This window comes from Perca fluviatilis, chromosome 1 (assembly GCF_010015445.1).
Source record: "Perca fluviatilis chromosome 1, GENO_Pfluv_1.0, whole genome shotgun sequence".
Lineage (NCBI taxonomy): Eukaryota > Metazoa > Chordata > Actinopteri > Perciformes > Percidae > Perca > Perca fluviatilis.
The window spans coordinates 36,813,713-36,839,809 of record NC_053112.1 but is presented as its reverse complement, the minus strand read 5'-3'; the positions used below and the strand labels follow the sequence as shown (position 1 = coordinate 36,839,809).

The window sequence follows — 26,097 nt, the reverse complement described above, 5'->3', positions numbered from 1 at the left end:
GGCGGGCCGGCGGGGGGTGGGGGGGGAACGACGACGACAGCGTGGTGGGAGAAAAACACCCAGAGAGGACAAACAAAAGCACAACCGAGGGTGCCTGCGACCATGAGCGGCTCGCGCTATTCACCAGAGCCGCTGCCGCTCCGCCCGCGGACCATGGCGTGAGGCGTGGCTCGGAAACGCTCCGGGAAAAGCTGTCAGCCGAAACGACTCGCCGAGGAGGAGAAGGAGGAGGTGGTGGGGAGGTGGAGGTGGTGGTGGTGGTGGTGGTGGAAAAGATGTCCGCCTCGGTGGGGCCCCAGGGTGGCCCTCGCCCACCCACCGCGCCGCCATCCATGCCGGATCTGCCGGACCTTAGCCATCTCACCGAGGAGGAGAGGAAGATCATCATGGCAGTGATGGCTCGGCAAAAGGAGGAAGAGGATAAAGAACAAGCCATGCTAAAGTAAGGACAACATTTTCTTTTCTTCTTCTCCTTTTCTGTGGAAGTTATAATAACGCATAGCAAAGCCCCCGTTAGAAAGATGTCAGTCGAACGTTACCAACAGCCCAGTGTTACCACCGTAGTGGTCAACACCACACACCCATACCACCATCACACCCAGGAACCAGTAGCCGATGCACTTGTCGAGGTGGTTGGGTGCTCCCCAAAAAAAAACGTGGCCGGCAACATAAAGGCACAGCAGAGCAGGAAGAGCTCAGGATGGGTTTGTAAAAGAAGTCAGCAGCAGAGATACAGCCGGAAGCTGCTGCTGGAATCAATCAATACATTAGGCTAAACAATCTAGTCCCAGTGAATGGAGATGACCCGAAACAGGGTCAAACAGGGTTACAGGTGCAGATAGGACCGTGAGGATGGGGTGTGACAGTGCTGCTGCTGCTGCTGCTGCTGTGTGTGTGTGTATGTGTGTGTGTATGTATGTGTGTGTGTGTGTGTGTGGGAGGGGAGGGGGGAGAAGATGAATCATAGCATTTTCCACCCTTCACCCACTTGTTTTCATCAATGGGGACAGCACCCCATCCCTCAGTTTACACATCCAACACCGCTCTGATTTCCCTTTTACGCACGCTGGAGTGGCTTTATTGGTGTAGATTTTTGCAGCCGCGGAGTGAATGTGTGTGTGTTTGTGCGCGTCTATTTGTATGTGTGTGTGTGTGTGTGTGTGTGTGTGTGTGTATGTGTGTGTGTGAGAGAGAGAGAGAGAGAGAGAGAGATCGCTTTGACAATAATAGGAACAACAATGACATTATAGCTCACTGGGCCTGGAGCGACACAGACCGTTTCATAAGCCCGACAGACGGACGGTGGTGAGGCGGTGTGTGTTCGATCATTTGTGCTCCCCTCAGCGGAGAGAAGACGATGGGGTGTGGTTGGGATTCTTAGCAGCCTGGAACCAGACACGATACAGCTAGATGAGAAAAGAGACCGGATATATTGTACAGGAGCACCTTTGAAAACCCTCTGTATACTAGACCAAATGGCGATCCATCGTCAAATACTAAGAACCTGAGCTGTGTAGGAATAGGAAGAAAAAAAAAAAACAGTGATACATTTCAGAAGGATGCTATAGGCTATAACTGTAAAAGCCACTAAAGGAGCATTATGGGAAAATGATAAGTGATAGCTATAGGTCGCTGTAAACTTACTGTCTGTTAGACAGACATTACAGTGTTCCGTGATGAGGGCTGGGTGTGCTACAGCTGCCTCATACAAAGCCTTGGTTACATTGCAGTTTGATGCCTCAGGGGTTTCCACCACAAGCAATGGCAATTTGAACCTCCAGAGCCGACCCACACCTGCACTGGAACATGTGACGCCCCGTCTCTGGCTTCATTATGTAGGATGTTGCCGTAGCAGGCGTGCAGCATCCCATAGCACTCTGGCTCCTTGCTTCCATTCTAATGGCTGTTTTCATTTCCTGACTGCAGCCTAAAGGAAGCTGGCTGAGAGCCGCATGGGGAGAGGAAGTGATGTATTTAATGTTCCATGAGGCACAGGCTCAGGTTCAGTCAATAATGGCTTCATCATCTGGCTAAACCACTTCATGGTTCCAGCACGCTTTGGATAAAATGAAAAGTGGGATCTTAGAGAAACATGCAAATAATGTTTAGGGCGCAGTAGTGAAGCAGTCTTATAATAAATAATATTTACGACCGTGTGCAGAGGGAAGATGTTGTCACACCTCTGCAAAGCCAGGGTCATCATCATCATTACACACACACACACACACACACACACACACACACACACACACACACACACACACACACACACACACACACACACACACACACACACAACACAAAACACACACACACACCTCCCTCTATTTCTTAGATAACAATGTCTCAACATGATGGTGCGTTTTAGATGTTTGTGCATTTATATTTTCCATATATAGTATCTTTTTTTAAGGATGATTCTTTGGGCTTTTTGGCCTTTATTGATAGGACAGATGAAGACAGGAAAGGAGGTAGAGAGAAGGGAGGACATGCAGCAAAGGGCCTCGAACCCGGGCTGCTACGGTAAGGGCTGAGCCTTGGTACGTGGGGCGCAGGTGAGCTACCAGGGCGCCCCCCCCCCATGTACAGTATCTCGAGTGATGGACTCTAATGGCGCTGTGGTAAATGTCATCCAGTGGTTTAAGAGTATGCTCTGCAGCATTAGCATGCATGATAGCTCTGTCGAGTAGATAGTTATGGACGATTGTATAGCCTACCTATTTTTCTGTTTTAGAGAAGAAACAAGCTCAGCTGTGGTTTACGAAATATTAGTGTATGAGCAAAATGAATGTTGTTGAACAGTCTGCCACCAGAACAAATTCTTAAGTACTTCTAATGCTGTATGGCAGGTATCTTCAACGGTTTTTAGGCTAAGGACCCCTTAGCTGAAAGAGAAACAGAGCAGGGACCCCCTACTTATATTGTAAAATTGAGTTCAAAATAAAAACAACAGCTTACAATAGTGTGCAGGGTGGCCAACGGCCTTTACACACGATTACGCTTTTTATGGTGCAAGCTATTAAAATATTTTTTGACATATTCATACACATTTATATGTTTTAATGTTAAACATACATGTGGCACAGCGAATACTTAACTATATCTGGATTGCTACCTTAGTGGCTAGCTTACCTATTGGCCAGTAAGTCTGTCATCAAGGTTGTGTGTTTCTTTTTTCACAAATAGGCTGGTTTATCTTTGCTAATAATATGTTGGATTCATGTTAATGTATATTTCTTTCATCAACTATTTGAAAAATTATTAAGCAACAATTTGAGTGGGATTACATTAAGAACGTCCTACATACAGTAGTTATGTATCTAACTACATTACTGAAAATTAGCATAAAAAAATGGCAACAAACATGGATTAGATTGACACATTAATACAGGTTGTTGTTAGTTGACTTACAGAAATAACAACTCTTAAACTGCCATATTCTTTTTCAATTGTTGTAAAATATGCCAACAGCTCCTCCACCACAGCTTCTGTGTGGAACAGAAATGCTTTGTTTCTGGGTGTCCCCCCCAATGTGGAAACAAAACGCCCTTGACCAAAATAATTGTGATTATGATTTTTTTTCTATAATCGAGCAGCCCTACTTAGAGCCGTCCACTCATGATCAAATCACAGGACGGGTTTTAAAACCAGGTCAAAAAACAGGGCTGGTGAAACTTTTACAACAAATTCATCTTTATTGGAGGAGTGGGCCTACAGTAAATAACAGCCAACAATGCTTTCCCCTAGCAGTGAAAAGTCACCTGCAAAAGAACATTCTGTACCTTACGTCCTAAGACTATTCCCCTGGTCAGCACTGTCCAATCGGGTTGCAGCGTTGCCTGAGACCTGAGCAGCTGGCAGTGATAAGGTTATACTGATACTGGACTTTATCTGTCATGAGTTTAACCTCCAGCATGAGAGGAACTCAGGCGCCCCGATCTGTGCCAGAACACCTGGTTCTGGGCTAATAATGTGCTAGGTCAGGCTGTGATTCACAGCGCTAACCAACACTTTGTCCATGTCCAGTGGGGGATTGTAACTAAGTACATATACTCAAGAACTGTACTTAAGTGCAACTATGAGGTACTTGTACTTTGCTGGAGTCTTTTCTCTTTTCATGCCACTTTCTACTTCTACTCCACTACATTTCAGAGAGAAACACTGTAGTTTTTACTCCACGGCAGAGATGTGCACAGACATTTTGGGGGCAGGGGCTAAAAAAAGGGCACCTCTTATAAGTATTTATTTAAACAAAACGTTACATATATTAACACAACCCTGACTGCCTTACTAATTCAATTTTATTTGGAACTCAAAAAAGTCGGATCTAAATTTAGATTTTTTATTCAATAAATACATTTGTTTGACTGGAAAGCTGTGCACAAACAAGAATATATATATATATATATCTATCTATTCATTTATTTAAAAAAAAAAGGTCAGGTGCTCAAGCCCCCTTTGACGTCTATGCTCCACTACATTCATCTGACAGCTTTAGTTACTAGTTACTTTACAAATTTAGATTTTTGCACAGAAAACACATGTAGTTTATAAAATATGAGGTTTTATTATAAATTAAACTACCCAACAATATAACGGCCTACAAGTCCAGCTGAAATAATTAGCAGCTTAAACACTGAGTTGATTGACAGAACAGTTTGGATCGTTTCCAGTTTCTAAAATGGGAGGGTTTTTCTACATTGAGTACTTTGACTTTTAATACTTTAAGTACATTTTCTTGATGATACTTACATACTTTTACTTAGATAACATTTTCAATGCAGGACTGTTACGTGTAGCAGTGTATTTTTACAGTGCGGGATTAGCCCCTTTACTTAAGTAAAGTATCTGAATACTTCTTCCACCACTGTCCAAGTCTAATACACTATATACTTCAGAGACTCCCTCCTTTGACTTGCTAAACCTCCATTGACTTCCTAATCCAGAGGATGTTGGTGGAGGGGGCTGTCATGCTGTAGGGAGAGAGAGCCAAATGCTGAACGCAGCAGTGAGCAACCTCTCCGATGCTGTGAAGTCAAAAAATCCGGAAACCCAACACTCCCAACTTCCCATCCACCCCCTGGGAGCTTTGGAGGCTTCCAAAATGTAAATATAGAAATAATGTGTAAAATATTGATGCTCTCAGCAGAGAGGTTGTAGACATTTCAGATGGGGGTGGAGTCATGGACGCACAACACAGAGCCTTAAGGGTTGGAGTGGCGGGTTAATGGAGGTGTCCACTTGTGTTGATGTTAAGGCAGAGCTAAAGTACAAGTAAACACTATTAGTAGTAGCCTATAATTGGTTGAATTTACTGGGAAGTCACATCTGGCTTTAGTATTATTGTTAGTAACATGCTTTAAAACGTTTCGGGTCTGTCGCTCAATACAAGGTGCCGATTGGCTGGAGTTTATTCCTTCACACCAGATGGACAGAAGAAGAAATTAGAACCTAGGGCACAGAAGGAGGGAGAGAAGGGAGGATTTAGAGGTTTTAAAGATTAGAGCGGTGGAGAGAGAGAGAGAGAGAGAAGGGGGAGACAGGAAGGGGTCCCACACACACACACGCACACACACACACACACACACACACACACACACACACACACACACACACACACACACACACACACACACACACACACACACACGCACACACACACTGCTAATCTCTCTACCAGGGCTCCCCATGGTGGCAGGCTACAGGGTGCATATAGAGGACAGCGTAGCCCCCCCTCCCTGACTGCTGTCTGATCGGGCTGCTTCTGTCCACCAACAGGTCAATTTTAGTTTAGTAGCCAAGTTCAACAGTAGGTTTTAAAGTGCTCATATTAGGCTTTCTGGCTTTTCCCCTTTCCTTTATTGTGTTATATATCTTTTTGTGCACGTTATAGGTTTACAAAGTGAAAAAGTCCCCCCCAAAGGGACTTACCATCTCCAACAGAAAACACTGTTCACAAACAGCTCCAAACAGCTCTATTGTAGTCCAGCCTTTAGTTCAGTGACGAACATGGGTCACTTTGCAACACTTTGTGTCACTTTTCGTCACTTTGCGTCACTTTGCATCACTTTGCGTCACTTTGTAACACACGTTATAATGCTCGCCTCGCTACTAGTGTGGCACGCCCTCAAACCAAGCCAGTTAGAGCAGAGGCCCCAAGAGTTCAGATAGTTGTACATGTCCAAGAGACAGTGCAGAATTAAAACGTTACGTATGAAAGACTAATTTGTTAACATTTAAATAACTTACTCTGAAATGTCTTGCTCCAGACTAGGTTGCAAAGCTGGTTCGGGTTGTTCTGCCTGTGTTTCGGGATCAGACTCGGGTTCCAACATGTAAGGCTGAGCCAAAGCCATGGTTACGGTAGATGCTAGACGTGTTGACGTCAACGGACGTGCCTTGTGGCCCACCTTATTTTCGCCCCAGGGTAAACCTGATTGGCTTAACCTGTTATTCTTACCCTAACCCTAACCAATCCCCACTCCTCATGCCTAAACCTAACTACGTTGACACGTCTAGTTGATCTGATTTAGCATTTACCCCATGGTTACTGGCTGAAGCCGGTTTGTTTCGGATCACACTAGCTTGCTTGTCTGGGCCCGCCCTACTCTGCTTCTGACTGGCTAGTAGTCCTTACCTAGGTACTGTCAGGGCACGCCCTCATACTCTGCTTCTGACTGGCTAGTAGTCCTTACCTAGGTACTGTCAGGGCACGCCCTCATACTCTGCTTCTGACTGGCTAGTAGTCCTTACTTAGCTACTGAGCATATTTTTTATTAAACCATGTAAACCTATTCTTGTACAACCTCTAAATACAAATTATGAACCTGAAAATGAGCATAATATGAGCACTTTAAAGGCAGGGTTGGTAACTATTTCCAGTACTTTTTTTATATATTGTTTGAAATGGTCTTTACAGCCCGACAGCAAGAAATAACTTATGGGCTCTGAAAAAGGAGTGAAAAAGATCCATCATCTGTAGCTGCTGTAATCCTGTAAACATGCCTACCAATCACCAAAAACAGTAGCCATATTTGTTTTAAACATTGGGTATGATAATATTAGGTGTTAATGAGACATGAAGGGAGACTGCGGCCCTTTCTCCGCTCTGCTCTGAAGCAGCGACGCAACAACATTACCAACCCTGCCTTTAATTTATTGGAACAACAGATTTACTTTTGTTTTGATGTGGAACTTAAAAAAGATAGTTAAAGCCTAAAGCTGCACTATTCAATATTTACATACCAACAACAAATCAAATGACTACACGTAATGTGAAAGGAGGTGCTCATACTGTAGTATTGGACCCTGTGAAATATCACTTGACCCTGCAGTTCCTCCCAGCTCTGTGGAGCGTATTAGGCCTCCTGCACACTGGCTGTGTGGCGTGAGCGTGGCGTTTCTGTTGCGTGGCGGCTGCGTGGCGTTTTCTATGTCTTGACACACCAGAAACATGTCTGACGCAGCGCTGCTGCTGCTGCTAGCCTTGTCTGGACACATCTATGTTTCCCATTGATAAAATGAAATAATAGCGTGTTCTTCAACCCTATATACTGATCTGATTACAGCAAAGACAACGTCGGCAGTATTGACGGCAAAATAGGCTACAGAATATTTCCTTCTGTATTGACAGGTGCAATATCTGAGAAACGTATTTTTCGTAATCGTAATTTTTTAAATTACATTTATAATCTGCATTTATGTCAAAACCTAGAGACTTTCAAACATCAAAATGTCATTTATTAATATGTATTTGTGTCAAAATGACATATAAACATCTTTTCCTATTGGTGTGGCTTGAGCCGTGCGTGTCACGCAGGCAGTGTGTAAGCTCTAACCTGTTGACATGGGAGCCCAAATAAAAATGGACACGCCACGCAGCTGACACGCTCACGCCACGCAGCCAGTGTGAAAGAGGCCTTAGTGTCCTATAGCTCCCATTGGGTTTTTAAGGCCCTCAACGTTACTGTTTTAATTCATTATCACTGCTCTCATCAACCCCATTAAAACAACATTTCCCTCAACATCTTGTCTAATGTCTAATCCTGTCTTTTACTAGCCTCCAACTACCCATTGTGTCCTCCAAACATTGGTCCAATGATAACATTACTGACTTTTGTGTATTTTGTATGAATCGTTCTATCCTGTTTAAACAGATACCCTTCTTCTAACTCGGATAGATTTCACTTGTTTGCATAGTGGCTAGCTGAAAACAGTAGCAGTTAGCGTTACAGAATGTCACGTTACCAAATTTTGTCTCTGGAGTCGAACAAAAAGATTCCCACTTAACACAATTTGGTACTTTCAGCTGAGATAAAGAGAAACATTTTCCCGAGCAGACTTAAGAGTTTCAAGGTTTCTGCGAGAAAAATGCTAATGTTGAATTATGGATCAGGTCTGAAAATAGCACTCACTTGGAAGCAGTTCCTGAAATATTTAAATATTCAGTTCACTGGCTGCTGTTGATGTTCTGAACCTCTTCTTTTTCTTGTTAATCTGGTTCCGTTGTGGCCCACTGTTCAATTCCACTAATTACAGTGTGAAATGCAGATCTGTGTTTGTGTGTGTGTGTTTGTCTGGTGTGTGTGTGTGTGTGTGTGTGTGTGTGTGTGTGTGTGTGTGCATTTGATCATGTATTTTAATGTAAATGAGGAAACATGTTCATTCCAATCTTACATAGGTGAACATATGCACTTACACTAGCACTCTTCCTCGCACACATAATACTTACACACATTCAAAATCTACGCATACCCACCCTCACGTACACACAGCATCTAAACAGTACGTCTGAGAGCATGTGTACTGCAGTACTGATGACAGGCAGCGCACACAATGTACCACAGATGCACGGTGTTGCTGTTTTCTCGTTCTGTGGATGAAAGCTTGCAGGAGATAAGAATGCTCTTGCAAAGACAAAATGCCTCTACTGTTACTGTACTGTGCGTCCTGTTGCCTTGCAGCCAGCTTCCACTCTTTTTCCAGGCAGCTGGGTAGAGTGCGAATGCATGTGCTCCATATGTGTGTGTGTGTTCAGAGTGTGCTGGGTTGGATATTCACACTTTGCTCTTAATTAAAAGAACTCAAAAGCAGTCGGGTGTGTCTGCAACACCTGGAGGAATGGAAGCCAAGGGGGGGGGGGGTGCTAACGGTGTCTACGTGTGTGTGTACATGATTTGTGTTTCGTGTCACATCAGTGTGTGTGTGTGTTCAATGTGTGTGTGTTTGACGCTTTTGCGAGTTTGTCTACACATCTGTCATCTCTGCTGCATGTCACAAAAAGCTGCATCTTGTGTTTGCTTCTCAATTTTTCATTGTCAAATGAAAAAAACGGGAAAAGGACTCACTGGTTCACTTTTGGGTATACCTCAGCATGCATGTGCACCTGTATGTGTGTGTGTGTGTGTGTGTGTGTAATATGCATGCATGTGTACACTCTTACTTTAAATCTGGGCCAAAAAGTGAGTTTAAAAGCCTGAAATCTCAGCACCCTGGCAAGTATTAAAACTGCACCCTCTTTTTGAGCACCAGTCCAAATTACAGTCATGATCCTGGTCTCTTCTGAAAGGTCACTCTTTGGACTTTACTGCCAGAAAGTCAGAATGAGTCTTAAGTCATACTGTTACAAATATACAGAGGCGCAAACATATAAAGAATGAAAGATATTTTCTCACCTTTCTTCTTTTTACTTTGAATGTCTTGTATGCACCCATGTTACAAACTAAGCAACTGTTGGCACAATGAAATTAAGATTTTAAAATGGTCGACACCGATGGAATCATGAGGTTTTAGGTATGTTTAACATTAAAACATGATTTATAAAACCACGCCAACAATTAATATTCTAATTGCTTAGTATTCTATGCAAAAAAGGTATGTATATAGCCTTTAGGCTGCCCTACATGTAGGCCCAGTTTAATATGCAACTTTATTTTATACAATATATGTAGTAGGGGGTCCCTGCTCCGTCTCTCTTTCAGTTAAGGGGTCCTGCTTTAATACAACCCACAGGGACGGTACGTCCTCTTATCTAAACCAGAGGACGTCGGTCACAGTTTGGAACGTTAACGCTGAACATTTTAAACACGTCCTTAACGTTGTGAAATGGTCACAGTTGGGTTATGTTTAGGTACCAAAACTACTTAGTTAAGTTTAGAAAATGGTTGTGGTAAAATCAGACGTTTCTTCACTTCCTGAAGGCTACGCACGTGACGCTGTTTGTTAAGTTAAAAAAAACAACCTCTGGGGGCGTTTTTCGGGGGAAGACGATCTCCCACTGTAGCTACTTTTATGCATGAGGGACTAGATCCCTAACCAACTAAATAGTAGTGATCACTCACAACAATGTGTTCAACAATCACATATTTCAAATGTTTGGGTGTCCAGGTGCTTTTGGCCATTCACTGAATATATGTTAAAAATCAAACAATACATACCTGCATATTCTTGAACTGCTCCCCACACCCCCCTCCTTTATAAAAGAACACAGGTGCACATGTCCTTAAACCTCTGCGCTATCGTTGGCCTTTTGCTATCTTGTACAATTTGGGAAACATCCTTGCGTTTGTGTGTTTATACAGCTGGGCTGATTTGGTTAATCATTAGCTACAGCCGCAGAGACATAGGGGACACAGTGTGACAGAGAACCAGGACCGTGGCCTTTCTGTCACTCACAGAGGATGGGAAGAGATGGTGTGGCGGGCTGGGTGGGACTCTGACTGAGTGTGCTGAGAGTAAGAGACCCGAGCGAGCCACGGTGATCGGCCTCTTTAGTGCTCTCAGACCTCCCCAGCATTAAAGTTTAATGAGAAAGCATTCTACTCGGGCTGACCAGGCTATCAACATCTCTCCCCCTCTCTCCTTCTATCTCTGTCTGTTTGTGGTCAGAGGACGAGATGGGATTATATCATGGGTGGCCGCACACGACATTGTATGGGACTCAAATGTGTACCGTCTGGTAACACCAGTCAAAAATGTCTCTATATGCTTATTTAGATAATGTTAAATCATGTTGTGTCACGAAGAGTTGAGTGTGTTTGTGAGTGTGTGTGTGTGTGCGTGTGTGTGTGTATAAAAAGTATTAATTGGAGTGCTGCCCAAATTACCTTTATATATTATTATCCATATTAAATTGCCTGGATTCAACTTTATGCAAATGAGGAGCGACTCATTTGCGGCGCTACCACAATGCATTGCACGACTGCTTCCATAGAAATGAATGGGGAAGTGTGGAAATGACGCTGACAATGGACACGTACTGTACCATAAGTGTCAATGTGAGTTGAGCACGTTAAGTTTTTTTTTTTTTTTTTTACTCCCTTAAGGACCCCTGGTGGTCCCCAGAACCCACTTTGGGAACCACTGCCCTACTGCACCTGTTACCACACCCACCAGTGATGTCACAGCGAACTGACACAGCTGTTAAGATTTAAAACTAAAATGAAATAATCGCAATGACACCCTATACAACTACCTACTGAATGTTCAACAAATGCAAAGGAACAAAACAATCGCTAAACATGAAAATGAATGTTCAACATTTTGGACGCCAATAAACCACGATGCTAGCAGTGGATGTAGCGCATCAACAAAAATCCAACACAACAATTTTTTTTTATTAGATTTTTTCACTTTGTATGGAGGTTTGGTGAGGGTTAGAAGAAGAATAAGAAGGAGGGGTGGGCAATGGAGGAGTGGGCTGCTAGCCCAGGCTACTGGGACAGAGTGAGGTGATTAGAGATCGCCCATAATTACTCCACAACTACTGCACCAACTACATTCCTGGTTTACGTCACCCTGCAGGCTGTGTGAGGTCAGAGGCTTTGTGTTTGTGTGTGTGTGTGTGTGTGTGTGTGTATCTTAGTATTTAAGAGAGAAAGAAACAGAAGAAGAGGATAGTGCAAAGTCAATACAATTTTTTTTTTATCAATTCCTTGGCTGTGACAGAGTGGAATCCAATGTACAGTATTGAAGATATGAGAGGAAAAGAAATAAAGGCAACGGAGGAAGATAAAGGGAAATGAATGGAAAAGAAAGAAAAAATACATGAGGAGGAGAAAGATAGAGTGATAGACACACACTGATATACACACATACTGTACACACTGTGGAGTCCATGGCAAAAAGCACTCTGCTCCATAAATACGGGTAAAACACTCACGACATCAATACAAAAGAGTTATCACCGTCTAAGCACTGGCTGTGGGAGGGGCTGCTTAGTCTGACGCTATAGGCTGAAGACAGGCTAAAGCTACGAAGCTAAAGGACTTAGTCTGTGCTGGGATGGAGCAGGAACAGTGGCACTGTGTTCGAAACAATACTGAACTCACACAAGACTTAACATCAAGTTAATTTAACCTGTACAACCACACAGACCCTTCGGAGACTCATCATTACAAATGCACGTCGTGCGACAGTTTAGAAAACCTACATTTCTTTACAGTGTTTTCCCCAGGTATGTTTAGGGGTCATCCCTCAAGAAAATGTTACGCTTTTCAACAAAAGAAATGCAATCATCATTTTCGAACATTATTATTACCACATCTGTCTAAAACGTTGAAAAAAAGCTAAGGCAAGATAATAAATAACACTCAAAGTGTCACGATTTGGGATTCTGTTGTAGTTTTTCCTGTTTTATTTTGTAGTACTCTCTCTCTCTCTCTCTTCTCCCCTGTTATGTCTTCTTCTACTTCCTGCCTTCCTGATTGTCTGCCCCGCCCTGATGTGTTCCACCTGTCCCTTGTTTCACCCTAGTTACCTTGTGTATTTAGTTTCTGTGCTGTCTTTGACTCGTGTCAGTTCATCGTCTTCCCTCCATGTCTTCCCTTCCTGGTTTTCCCTGCGTCGCTCCTTCCTGGTTGTTTTTCCCCTGTCTTGTCTTCTGGTTATCTTTCTTTGTGCCTGCCTGCCTGCCTGCCTGCCTCTGGACACTTTTTGTTGTAAGTCTTTTGTTCAATAAATACCTCAACTCTGCATTTTGGGGTCCAAGCCTCGCAATTCCTGACACAAAGTGGCTAAAGAAGTCCCCTTGGGCCCAGACTACCATCACTAGATCTGAGAAAAGCCTTCTAGTTACATTATTTAAGCTTAGGTGGTGCCCAAATTGGCTTGGGTGCTGCACCCAAACTTTCTAAAGGTAGGGAAAACCCTGCTCCTGTTTGGTGCTGGAGGGAGCACAAGCATTGGTTGTTGACAATGTTTGCGTGATTTAACTTCACTACCAAGACTTTAAACTTACGATAATATTGGTCAAGATCCAATTTATTGTAGCCTGAACATATTCAATATGTCATACTGAATTCCATGGAAATGTGAATGGAGTGATGCACATGACATCCACGATTAGTTCTGAACCAAATGTTAAAGGTCCCATGGCATGAAAATGTCACTTTATGAGGTGTTTTAACATTAATATGCGTTCCCCCAGCCTGTCTATGGTCCCCCAGTGGCTAGAAATGGTGATAGGTGTAAACCGAGCCCTGGGTATCCTGCTCTGCCTTTGAGAAAATGAAAGCTCAGATGGGCCGATGTGGAACCGTCTCCTTATGAGGTCATAAGGAGAAAGGTTACCTCCCCTTTCTCTGCTTTGCCCGCCCAGAGAATTTGGCCCACCAATGAGAGAGAGACATCATGGCTTTCAAACGAGCAAAGTGGCAGTTGGTCGAGGCCACTTCAGATACAGTATTAGGGGACCACTAAGGCCTATATAAAAGAGACTTCAGATACAGTGTTATGGGACCACTAAGGCCTATATAAAAGAGACTTCAGATACAGTATTAGGGGACCACTAAGGTCTATATAAAAGAGACTTCAGATACAGTATTAGGGGACCACTAAGGCCTATATAAAAGAGACTTCAGATACAGTATTAGGGGACCACTAAGGCCTATATAAAAGCATCCAAAGAGCACCATGTCATGGGACCTTTAACGCCAGCATGCTAACATGCTCACCATGACAATTATAACGTGCAACTGTTTAGCAGGTAATGCCTGTCACTACCAGATTCTGAACGGAAACCCGATCCGTTCAGGTCCTAACCCCCTAACCAATGGGCTGTCCTGACCCTAACCATTCAGATCGTAGTTTAGCAGGTTAGCATAGTTCCATTTGCTAATAAGCACTAAACACAAAGTACAGCTGAGGCTTTTTGGGAGTGTCATTAGTAGGTGTGTGTGGTCCCTAAGCGACAGTATTAGACAAATTGAAACTGATTATGGTGCTAGATGTCAGGGGATCAATTCATCCAGAAGGAGCCATGGATACTGTACCAAATGGTATGATAATCCATTTGATTGATTTTGATTTTACCTAAAATAGCAAAAGTAAACCTCATAAGAAAAAGTCAGGGGATCACAAAATGCCTGTAAAAAAGGAAATTTGAATGATAATCCAACCAGTTATTTCAGTCTGGACCAAAGTCATGGACCAACCGTCCAACTGAACAACATTGTCATATCTAGAGCCCATCGTAATCAATTTCACCGTGAATGTATGAAAGAGACATTTGTACACTTGCCTTATCCACTCTGCTTTAATTTGCTTGCTACTTCAAATATAATCGATTGTTACATTTTTCCCACAATGGCTTTGGTGGATGCTAATCGTTGATTTAGATGAAGTTACAGAATATTTACGGTGAAACATAAAAAAGCAAATTGATCACTTTGTCACTAAAGTCTTACCCATCATCTAACAATCAAAGAAAAAACATATTTTTCAGCACATTGTTGTTGTTTCGGAGATATAAAAAGGGATTGGTATGGTGGTAGAAGGGATACTTTTCTCCCCAAACTTCATAAAGTCTAGTTTCTAGACACCATAAAGTCTAGATTATTCTCTAAAATAAATGATAGAGAACACAGCAGCTTAGATTTTGCTTCATTGAGCATTGCTCCCCTGAAGCTGTGTACTAAACCAGCAGGTTTATGTGACTACAGCAGTCAGATGTGGCTGTAACATTGGATCATGGAAAGAATGAATCAAACCCTATCAAGCCAGGGAGGATTGACCAGATTGTTTGAGAAATTGCTGCCCTATAGATAGATACACACTGGCCATCTGGTTGCTTTATTTCTGCTAGCATTATGACGTTGGTACTATTTTATAGCCTTTTGACAGTGGAGGAAGCCAAATGTGTAGAAGTCATCATGGATAACATCATGGCAGGCAAACAAGAAAACAAAGACGATGTTTGCATTTGGTTAAGCACCCATCTGTTGCTCTTTCTCTTTCCCTTCCCTGCCTCCTTTCTTCTTTTCATCACCTTCACACTCCACACTCCAGCAGGAATGTTTAGATTGAATTTAATTTTTTTTGACACATCACTCCATTCTTCATTTCCTAAAAATGACTCATGTTCCTGCTTTTATAAACTGTTCCTGGGCAAATCTATCTTTGCTTTTCCTTTCTCTCCTCTTCTTCTTTCTCCCTTTACTCTTTCCATCATCCTGTCTCCATCCTCTTTCCATCATCCACTCCTCTTCTCAAGTGGTATTTATAGAGTGGCTCCGGATGCATCAGCTTCTCTCCTCCGCTGGTCTCTGGCCCACGCTTGTTTCCGTCTTGGCTCTCTTTGTTCATCCTTTGCTTTTTTGTTCTCCTTCCATCTCCTCCTCCTCCTCCTCCTCCTCCTTCTCCTCCTCCCTGCAGACAGCCTTTTGTCTACCCATCTCTTTCTTGGAATTGTGTGTAAACCACTCCTCACCTGTTCTTTCTGTTTCCTTTTTTTTTTTACCCCACTGTGTCTCCTCCATAAATGTGTCTTTTTCCTTTTTATATACCCCTTTTGATCACTCCGCCTCCACCCCTGACTCCTCCTTTCCTTGCCTCCTCACAGCGTTTGCCAACATATCTGTTGTCTTCCCGGTCTCTAGCACCATCAGAAGCAGAGATGTTTTTTCCTTCAACGCCCTCAATTGTGTTGTCATGCAGTGCTGGGACTATTGATCCAGCATGCTTGTTTTTTTCTTCCAACTAAAACCTCCAAACCTCTGAAAAAAGCAAGTTTGTGTTGTTACAACCATTGGTGTCAATTGACTGTTAGCTAAACCCTGGCCCTGAGCAGCAATGGTCCAATCACAGCTTAAACACCTGAACTAGAAACCGCAGGTTTGTCAAGTTTTTAGGATTTCTCCACATCCACGTCAGTGGAGGTGCTATTATATCATAGTTTAAGAGTTGTAACCAGACAACGTGTGTTAGATAGTGTTACTTTTAAGCTCATTGTTTAGTCCTCATTCTTAAATCTTGAATTTGAAAATGAAACATAGGTTGTTTGGACATACAAATATCAAAACATAAATTTACTGTTGCATTTTAGCCAACCAAATCCATGGCCGTGGGTTTGAAATGGAAAGCCTGCCTTTGTTTACTTCTGTGTGAAATCGAAGACACATTGTGAATTGGGAGTGGTGAATTTGCATTGCTTGCTACAGGCGAAGCAACAGTATCCAAGGGCACAAGGCTTTGAAAAGCAGTTTATCACCACTTCCCAAGGCTGAAACATACAGGCTGCTTCTTTTCCAACTTCTTATGTTTCTTCTGACTGAGAAGGAGTCTTCTGCAAGGCGTCACCAGGAATCAGCTGATGAGACAGAAATAGTTTTGCCCTATACACATACACAAACACACAGCTTTCCCCTCTCCCCTCCCCATCCTTGGGCAATGTATTCATAGTGGTGCTAATTAACAACTCCACACCAGTAACTGGTGGAGACACAAGAGGGAGAGATAAAGAGAACATGAGAGAGAAAGGGAGAAAGAGGAATGGAGTCCTTGGACACGCGGGGCTGAATATAATGCCCTAGGCGAAGGCAAATCCATACGTGTGTACATGTGGGTTTTCTGTGTGTGTGTGTGTGTGTGTGTGTGTGTGTGTGTGTGTGTGTGTGTGTGTGTGTGTGTGTGTGTGCCCATTTGCACACTTATTTTGACATCTGGCTCTCTGGCTGGCCCATGGTGTTGACCTAGAGAGAGGAGACGCCCACAGTTCAGCTGGTTCACACCACTTGGACCCCCCCCTGGTCACTGTCTAGCACGGCGACATGCTAACAGTGTTGGATAGTAACACATTACAGTAGTGCCAATAGGTTACTTTTTTCCCAGTAATGAGTAGTGTACTGTCATGGATATCTTGTGTGCTCTGTCAAAACAGCAGTCCTGGTCAGGATATGTTAGCTTAGCGCTGGGTCTGGAGGCGGTGAGAGTATGCCTTACTTCTGCTAAAAGAGGACATTTACACCCTCCGGTAACTCCAAATTTGATATTTTTCACATGCTGTGTCTTCTTAGCTGTCTAGCTAGCAACCAATACATCCAGAAATCACCTGGGGTTTGTGTGGAGATGGCTGTATGTTTCTGCTAAGTTAGCTAGGTTATTTGAGCTTAGCTTTGGGGTTAGCTTAGGTTGGAAGTTGACTACTAAGTCTTCATGGATATATATATCCATGAAGACATAGTAGTGTATACATTGAAAAAACATTAGAGAAAGAACAACAATGGCAAAAAGTAAGAACCAGGGATTTATTTGCTTGGACCGTCTATGAGGTGGAACTGTTACTGAAAGGTATGTACAGTAAGCCTACCTAACCGATGAGACCGACTGACGTGCGTCGTCGTTTCCAAATGTCTCCGTTTCTGTCCATCCAGACTACAAAGCAACCCCGGAGTTTTCAATCCAAAGCGGTTAGAGTTGTTGCAAAGTATCTGACAGGGATGGTAATGAAGTTAAAATGTAACTGTAGCTCTAACTATGTTACTAGTTACTGCTACCGTTGAGTAATTTAGGAAGCGTAATTTTTAATAAAATTTATATTTTTCACGGTAGCCATTTTGACTTGTCACAGCAGGTGAAACAGATTGATTGGATGGTGGTACAATTTCATTTTTGTACATCCAGCAGTCATGTAGCAACATTAGCATTTATTGGAGTTGTGTTTCTGTCCAGTTATTCTATATCCACGGCGTTCCACTTCCGGGATTGCTCCGTTGCCAAAGGAAATTCTGCTGGATTTCACTCATTTAGGCCGGATATCCTTAGGCTTTCTTTGTGTTGACATTTTAAACTCCGGTCGATTTATGAGGTTTATGGTTAACCTTTTCTCAGATCTCTGCAGGGTAAATCCAGACAGCTAGCTAGACTATCTGTCCAATCTGAGTTTTCTGTTGCACGACTAAAACTACTTTTGAATGTACACACGTTCCACCAAAACAAGTTCCTTCACGAGACTATTATGCAGAGGCACCGTTGCTCCGTATGGCGCTTAGCACTGCCCAAGACGATTGTGATTGGTTAAAAGAGATGCCAATAAACAAGAGTATGATTTTCTCTCATCCCTTAATGCTGTGTGGACTTGCCAGACCCTCCTTTGCAGCGCTGTGGAGGTAGGTCTAGCAATGCAAGACTACTCTCCAGTTAATATAAGTCAAAATGTTACTGTCCTTTTAGCTCTGTTTTGGTCTTTACAGATTCCTGAGACAAATATCTGGCTCTTTAGATGCTAAATGTTCCACTATGATCATTAGCTACTTGCTAACTTTGTCATCTGCTGTCTGGTGCTGGTCAGGTGGCATACAGTGGGTTTATCAGAGCTTTTTCCACTGAAAACAGCGGCATGTGAAGTTAGTGTCAGCTGAGATGCTGAGTTAAAACATGCTTAAAGGCTACGTAGAGCTGAGGGGAAATGAGTTGTGTGATAATTTCCTGTGGGTTTGTCACTATGAGCAACCCCTTTCCTATTACGAATAGTAATTTGACCCATTGTTAATTATTGTTGCTTCAGTGAAATAAACAATGACTTTTACACAGTAGCAAAGGTTGTAGTTTTTGAGATATGTTAATACAGCTCCGTGGTAATATGTTTTAAGTAGGGATAGACTGATTATCGTCCCTGGCCGATTATCTACCTGTTTTTTGGCAGTTTGCAGATGATCTGTTTTGGCGTTGTATTTGCCTGATAACAGATAAAGTTAATGAATTAAAAAGAGTTATTTTTTGGCTCTGCTACATCTCTGTGTCTGTCCCTCTGCTTCAGTTGTCACTCACCACTGAGTCTTACTTAATGCCCCCCCCAACACTATCTGACTCTCTTTGACTGTGTGTTATGTTGAAAGTTTCTTATAAATTTATTAAATAATCGCACAAAGCATTTAAAAACAAAGTTTTGTGTTGGAGTTTGTAACATTCCAAAATCTTAATTTTGACTTAAAGATTTTCATTTTCAATGTGTATGCATATCGGTTCCAAATATCGTTCCTTGAGTGAAATTGACCAAAGAAAGAGTCTGTCTGCCCCTTGGGATCATAGTCATGGTGGCTGACCCCTGGGGAGGCAGCAGGCTCTGGCCTGTAATCGATGAACACACAGTAGAGTGAACACAGACAGCATGTCTCTACTTGAGAGGACGTCTTTTCCCTGTTGTCTTCACACAGTGGTTCCATTTTCATCTGTATGGCTGGGGTCACTCATGTGTCCCCTGCCGAGGCATGGTTAAGTTTAACATAAAGGTAGTGTTCACGATATGCAATTTAGGTAGAAATTACAACGGATATGGGAACTGTGTGCTGACTCAGAGGGCATTAATCTGGACTGTCACATTGTCTATTAATAGGGTGTGAAATTTAAATTTTTGATGGTGTCTGTGTTAGGGTGACCAGATGTTTGACCGGGACAGTCACGATTTTAGACTTGCGTGTCCCGTCCTGTCGGGATGCTAAAATGTCCCGGTTTACACCAACCACTATGAAATTGTCCCGGTTGTCAGCGATTACATAGCCGACGTGGTCTTATTATAGCCCGATCCTTAACTAAACGTATGTAGAAAGACTAATAAAGCGTCCAGCTTATGATTTTAACAGTGTGTGTGTGTGTGTGTGTGTGTGTTTGTGTGTGTGTGTGTGTGTGTGTGTGTGTGTGTGTGTGTGTGTGTGTGTGTGTTTTGTGTGTGTGTGTGTGTTTGTGTGTGTGTGTGTGTGTGTGTGTGTGTGTGTGTGTCAATCGTAGCGGTCTGCATAATCTGTGCAGCCAGCGTTACAATATTTGTATATATTCTTATCTGTCCTGTTTTAACCGGTGCCTCCAGGATTTCCAGGTCTTTTTTTGAGATTGTTTTTGAGCAGCCCCGTCTGCTGCAGAAAGCCGAAAGGATTGAAACAGCAGCAGCTTTCAGCAACTTTAGAGTGAAAAAAAAAATCTCTTTCGCCGTACGTTTTGTTGGTAAATGTGAGATGTTCGAGTCACACACGTCCCGTCCCATCTTCATATCAGAAACAAGGAAATGAATTTGGCAACAATACCAAATTCTGATTTGAACAGAACTTGTGCATAATGATGTAGGCTACCCACCTTACCTAATGCTTTAGCTGATGTGTTGTTCATGCATGAGGTCATGAATGAGAGGCTATGAACTAATGTCAATTCCTGATGATTCATAAGATATAAAGGAATGAAGTAGGCTAATGAACAAATCATGAATTAATTCATGCATGAATTCATAATTCATGTACCCTTACCATAAAGTGTTACCATAACTTTAGTTCAAGCCTGTGGCAGCAGTTCCAAATAATTCGTTTAGTGCCATGCAATGAAAAATACCTTCTCACAAGTTGCATTTTCCAAAAGAATGCTTTAATTCTGAAAAATAAAGTTGGTCCCACACGAAACTCACTCAGTGTCTTTTAATATTATTTACCAAGAAAATTCATGAATATTAACTTATATACCACATTGTGTTGTGAGCGGTAGGCCTACGTGTGCTGTTTGCAAAATTGTGTCTATTCTATCTATTATGTCTGACCTGGGCTGGCACATGGTCACAAAAGCGTGTGCGTGCACGAGCACTACGGTCACGCGCAAAGTGTCCTGGTTTTAGCTCCGGGAAATCTGGTCACCCTAGTCTGTGTGTATGTGTGACAGAAAGATTGCACATGTTTGGTGAATTTCTGTAGCTGTATACTGTATCTTTTGTATTCATTCTGCATACAGTAGATTGCTTCCGGTTGAGTGTGTCGGTTTCTCTTTGCTCTTTGTTTGTGAGAGCCTGGTACCTTCGCACAGTCTTTGCCATTTGCCATCGGTGACGATGCACTGAGCAACTCTGTCAGTTATCAAATTAGAAGAAAAAAACCTGGACTTGTAACGTTTGTTTTCAACTTGTTGTGCTGCCCCCTGGTGACCAACACATACATTAATATAGGTTTAAAGTCCCAATAGGTTTCCATATTGGTAGCTAAGAGTTGTGGGGAAGAGGTGATGATTTAAAAGAAAAATTGAGAAATCGTGCAGGTATCTTCACACAAAGTTATATGAGAAGATGATATAAACGATCTAACGTTGTGTGGTCCAGATTTCACTGAATGGCTATAGCTTTCTAACATTTAAGAGATATTTTTGTGTTTTTATCACTGATGGACAGAATATCGTCCAGACCTGACATTAGAATTTCACCTGGCTATACATAGATAGTTTTAAAGTGAAGGATGATGAGACCCTATACTAACTGCTGCAGTGCTCTTTTCTGATTTAGGCTGAGAACACAGATTTATTTTCATATTTAAAAAAAAAAGTCACCTCCTGCAGCTTTAACAGTGCATGTCTGCTTAATGTGTGGAAGTGGAGGAAATACTGATGAAACCGTGGCTCTAAGAACAGGAACAGCTGGTGCACTGACACCCGCTGACACCCAGCGCTTGACGCCACCACGTTACCAAGGCAACCGGCTGTGCACCCTCTGTTTCTGACAGCTGTTCCCATGGTGCCTGGGCTTGGCTCAGCCTCTGGACTCCCATTGGCAGGATAGATAGCTTCTCGGGGTCAGAGGTCATGTTTATGACGTTGCCGCGGCGGCGGTGTCACGTTGTTTTTTCCATTCGAAATGACGTACGGATCAGTTTAGCTGAGGTTTGTGTCAACTCCACTGTCCATTTGTCATTCTTTTTGACTATTAGCGAAAGCAAAGCCTACTTGAAACATTTGTGAGTGGAAACATGCACAATTCTAATTCTCTTGAGTATGAATGCATGTGCAGACACTGCGTCTGCCTGTCTGGATGACTGCAGTAATACAGGATGCTACTGGATGCTTTATCACAGTATGTATGTTATCTGTTCAAAGCTTAACCATGTCTCTCTCAGTCAAGCACAGACAAAACTGGTGAGGATAAAGAGATCAGAATGGCTGTAATGGTATAAAACGATGCTCTCATGATGCACTGATGATCGTCATTATGTTAACTTATTTGACGCAACTTTAAAGTGTCCTGGCTCTGCATTATAGATGGAACAGATGCTTTGATGTTGAGCCCCTAGGTTATTACGGCTTGTCGTAAAGTCCCCTTCAGGCTTTACAAAACGCCAGCATTGGAACTTCAACATTACGTACCAAATATTTGACAAAAATGCATATAAGATTTGATAATATTCCAAATATCAGCCTAAAGGTACCCAGTCTGTGTAGGACACAGATGGATATACAGTATTTTTTTCTTTTTCACATTTCATTCAACATTCCACGTCACAAAACCGTCGTCCCTGATCCAACCGTTCCCCCGTGTCAGCTGATTGGCCAAATGTGTCCCAGTCCAGCAGCCACCTCCCTGTTCCAGCTCTGTATGGTGGCACAGTCTGCTGCCTCTATTCAGAGACAGCTAGAAACGCACTAGTGAAGAGGAATGCACAATTAACTTTTGTCTACTCATTTCTTGGACAGTTTCTGTTTGGCATTTGAAAGATTCATTTCAGGGAGACTGTATACTTTGTTGTTTGTAACATAACTTTTCGTTTGGACAGCTTGTTTTTCAGTCAAGACAAAGACAGAGCCTTTTTTGTTCGTCTAAAAAGCATTCAGAAAAGACACAGCATCCTCCCTGGACTTATAGGTCATGTTATCGGGGGTTTTTTTCTTCTTTTTTTTCAACCACCAAAAGCTGCTGACGACAGATCAGGTGTTATGTTCTCTACCTGTTTCCTGCCCAGCGGCTGAGCATTACAGACGGGACGACATGTCTGGTTTGAACAGATCCAGGTGATCTAGTTTACAGTGTAACCTGAATGTCTGTGTCTGTTTTTTGGACTCTTGTTCGGACAAAACAAGGAATTTGAATCTTACTTTGGGATCTTTGAACATGTGATGGCCTTTTGTTACTATTAAATAAGAAGCACTTACAGTTCAGGAATTTTGCTAGTTTTCTCACTCCAGGTCTAAATCAGTGTGCGAGTAGTCTAGGTAAATCCAGACAGCTAGCTAGACTATCTGTCCAATCTGAGTTTTCTGTTACACGTCTAAAACTACTTTTGAACGTACACACGTTCCACCAAAACTAGTTCCTTCCTGAGGCTATTTTGCAGCGACACCGTTGCTCTGTCCGGCGCCTAGCGCCCCCAAAGACGATTGTGATTGGTTTAAAGAAATGGCAATAAACCAGAGCACGTTTTTTTTTTCCCCCATCCCAGAAATGCTGTGTGGACTCGCCAGACCCTCCAGGTCTGGCAAAGCGAGACAAGGGTGCGGGAGGCGTTCAATGTCCTGCTAATCACCGGGCCTTCCACTCATACATCTTTCTTTTCAACAGATTCAGCAGGCATTGCTCATTTTTACCTCGGCAAATGCGCAAAAGTGTGAATGCCAGCGCACGCCAATGTCTTGATGCGTTTCTTTTGACAAATAGCTCACAGACACGACTCTAAAGTCAGCGTGCTGACAGAGACTTAACTAAAGTTTGTCTGCTTTTACAAATAGGCAAATTGGCTGCAAAGCTGTGCATGAAGCCATCTTCTCTCCTCTCTATCTTTCTCCCTCACTCAGCATGGTAATCAAAATGCTGTCTGGGTCCCCCCTCAACGAGAGCCATGCTATGCTAATGCAGTATTCCTTTGACAGTTCTGTTGTTACAACACTGTGGGTGTTTTCACATGGCCTGATTTGCAATTCACACTCAGGTTTTTTTTCCTTCATCATAGGCATCCCAGAAAGCAGGGAGGGGGAAAAAAGGCTGTGAGCCGCAGAGAGCAAAACTGAGCTGAAGTTTCATCTAATTGCGTGGAGGGATTTTGTTTTGAAAGGCACCTTTCAAGTGGCGCTCTAATTGCCAGTTATTTTTGCTGGAACTGAAATGTTGTTCTCAAACTTGTGCGTGCATAACATCACTTTTGTGTCTGTTCGATTCATTTATTTGGAAAATTATTCAGTTATTCCGAAAATTCCACCACATCCTTTTTTTTTCTTCTGTTTTTGTTTTTCACGAATGTGAGGATAGTCACACAGGAAGAGTGTGTCTGAACAGCGCTGGAGGAGGTGAAAGTTGATCAAGTACAAAAGGTTTGTGAATGCATGATGTACCACTGATGGGCAAATCTTCCACTTTTACTCTCCCCCGCAGAACACTGCACCAGCAGTTTGAGAGCTACAAACAGGAGGTGCGTCGCATCGGCGTGGAGACGCGGCGTCAGCAGACCCAGCTGAAGGACGACGCGCCCACCTGCGGCATCTGCCGCAAGACCAAGTTCGCCGACGGCTGCGGCCACCTCTGCTCCTACTGCCAGACCAAATTCTGCGCTCGCTGTGGAGGGCGGGTCTCTCTGCGCTCCAACAATGTGAGAAACCTGAGCCATTAACCTCACCCCCCCCACCCTTTTTTGCTTTCTTTCTTTCCCCCTCTCACACTCACCTCATTCCCGCTATAGATGTACTGTTCTGGTCCTTCTGCTTCTGTGTTTGTTACTGTCTGCTTCGTCGCTTCCTGGTCACACTTTGGTGAGGCCAAAGTGTATTGGAAGAATGTCTTAGGCCCTTCAAGGCTCATTTTAGAAGTCTGAGGCCGTAGTGTTGTGGAATGGTTATAAATTGACGCACCTTAACTTACTTGGAATGTGACAGCACACCAGTTAACAGCATCTGTGTTGTCCTGTGTCTCCTGTGACTGCACCGCAGCCATCAAGCATCGTGTTGGACATCGCTGCGATTCGCCACTGGGCGCATGCATCTGTGCTGTGTTCCGCCCGCGTTCCAGTTTTGTTCCGTCCTCCGTCGCGCTCCATAACACCCCGGGAGCGTCTCAGAAGCGAACGTCTCAGAAGCGAAGCGTCTTGACCGCCCGACTCGCAGATTCTATTGACTCTACAAGTACTTTACAGAACAATCACGTGTTTATTAAGCTAGTGTCTACCCTCCACTCCAAGCACTCCTGCAGTTAAACTCCATGCCCTCTCTTTTCTGGCGTTGTCCATGAGAAAAGATCTGTGGTTTCTATTATGTTTTTCAACCTCCAAGAGGAATCTCTAATGAACCAAGCGGGCCTGGCTTGTTGCACCATCCAAATTTTCTTCAAACGTCTTGAAAAAAAAACACAGCTTCTATTTGTTGCAAGCAAGATTAGGTGTTTAACTTTGTCACAAGTAACTATGGTCAGTGTGCTGACAGTGGTTAAAAAAAATTTAACAAATATTTATGAAAATATGAGTTGTGGAACATACGGAGGCTACAGACAGACAGCAGAGCCATCATTAAAGCCCACAGGCAGATTGGTTTGATTCTGTTGCCGTTAAACATTCATATTGTACTGCTCATTAAATAACATAGTCGAGAGTGACAGCGAAGGTGGAACGGCTGGGATATAAACAAGAGTCTACAGCCATGCGAGCAGTGCTGTGAGGATCCACGTTTGTACGTTAAAGATAAATGCTACGTCAGCAAGCTAACATGCTCACAATGAAAATGCTACCATGCTGATATTTGGCAGATCATGTTTACAATCTTTGCCGAGCAGGCAATCATGTTAACATTTGCTAACCAAACACAAAGTAAAGCTGTGACTTATGGGAATGATTGGAATGAAGTATTGGAGGCGCAAGAAGAAAACTGTAAGAAATCAGACAAGTTATTTAAGATCAACCCATGGGGAACACAAATGTCCAATGTCTATGTGAGCAGCCATGCAAATAGATTCTGCTAGCTTTGCGACGACTTCCGAAGCGGGGCGTCGAGTTGCCCGCTCCTCATTTGCATAAAGTTGAGGTCCAGGTTATTTTATGCAAATCAGGGGCGTCCAGCTCGACTCGCCGCCTCTCGAAAACTCACGAAAATCTTTCAACCTGACCGATGTCG

At 43.0% G+C, this 26,097-nt stretch overlaps 1 protein-coding gene across 1 annotated transcript in view; it reads left to right on the top strand.

Annotated features, from left to right (window-relative positions):
* The first annotated feature begins 261 nt into the window (after positions 1 to 261).
* Positions 262 to 26,097, top strand: part of rims1b (regulating synaptic membrane exocytosis 1b) — a 106,063-nt gene continuing 80,227 nt past the window's right edge. The window contains 2 exon segments of the mRNA XM_039796546.1: positions 262 to 442; positions 24,374 to 24,587. Of these exon segments, the coding sequence (XP_039652480.1) occupies positions 276 to 442; positions 24,374 to 24,587 (381 nt within the window). The 5' untranslated portion in view covers positions 262 to 275.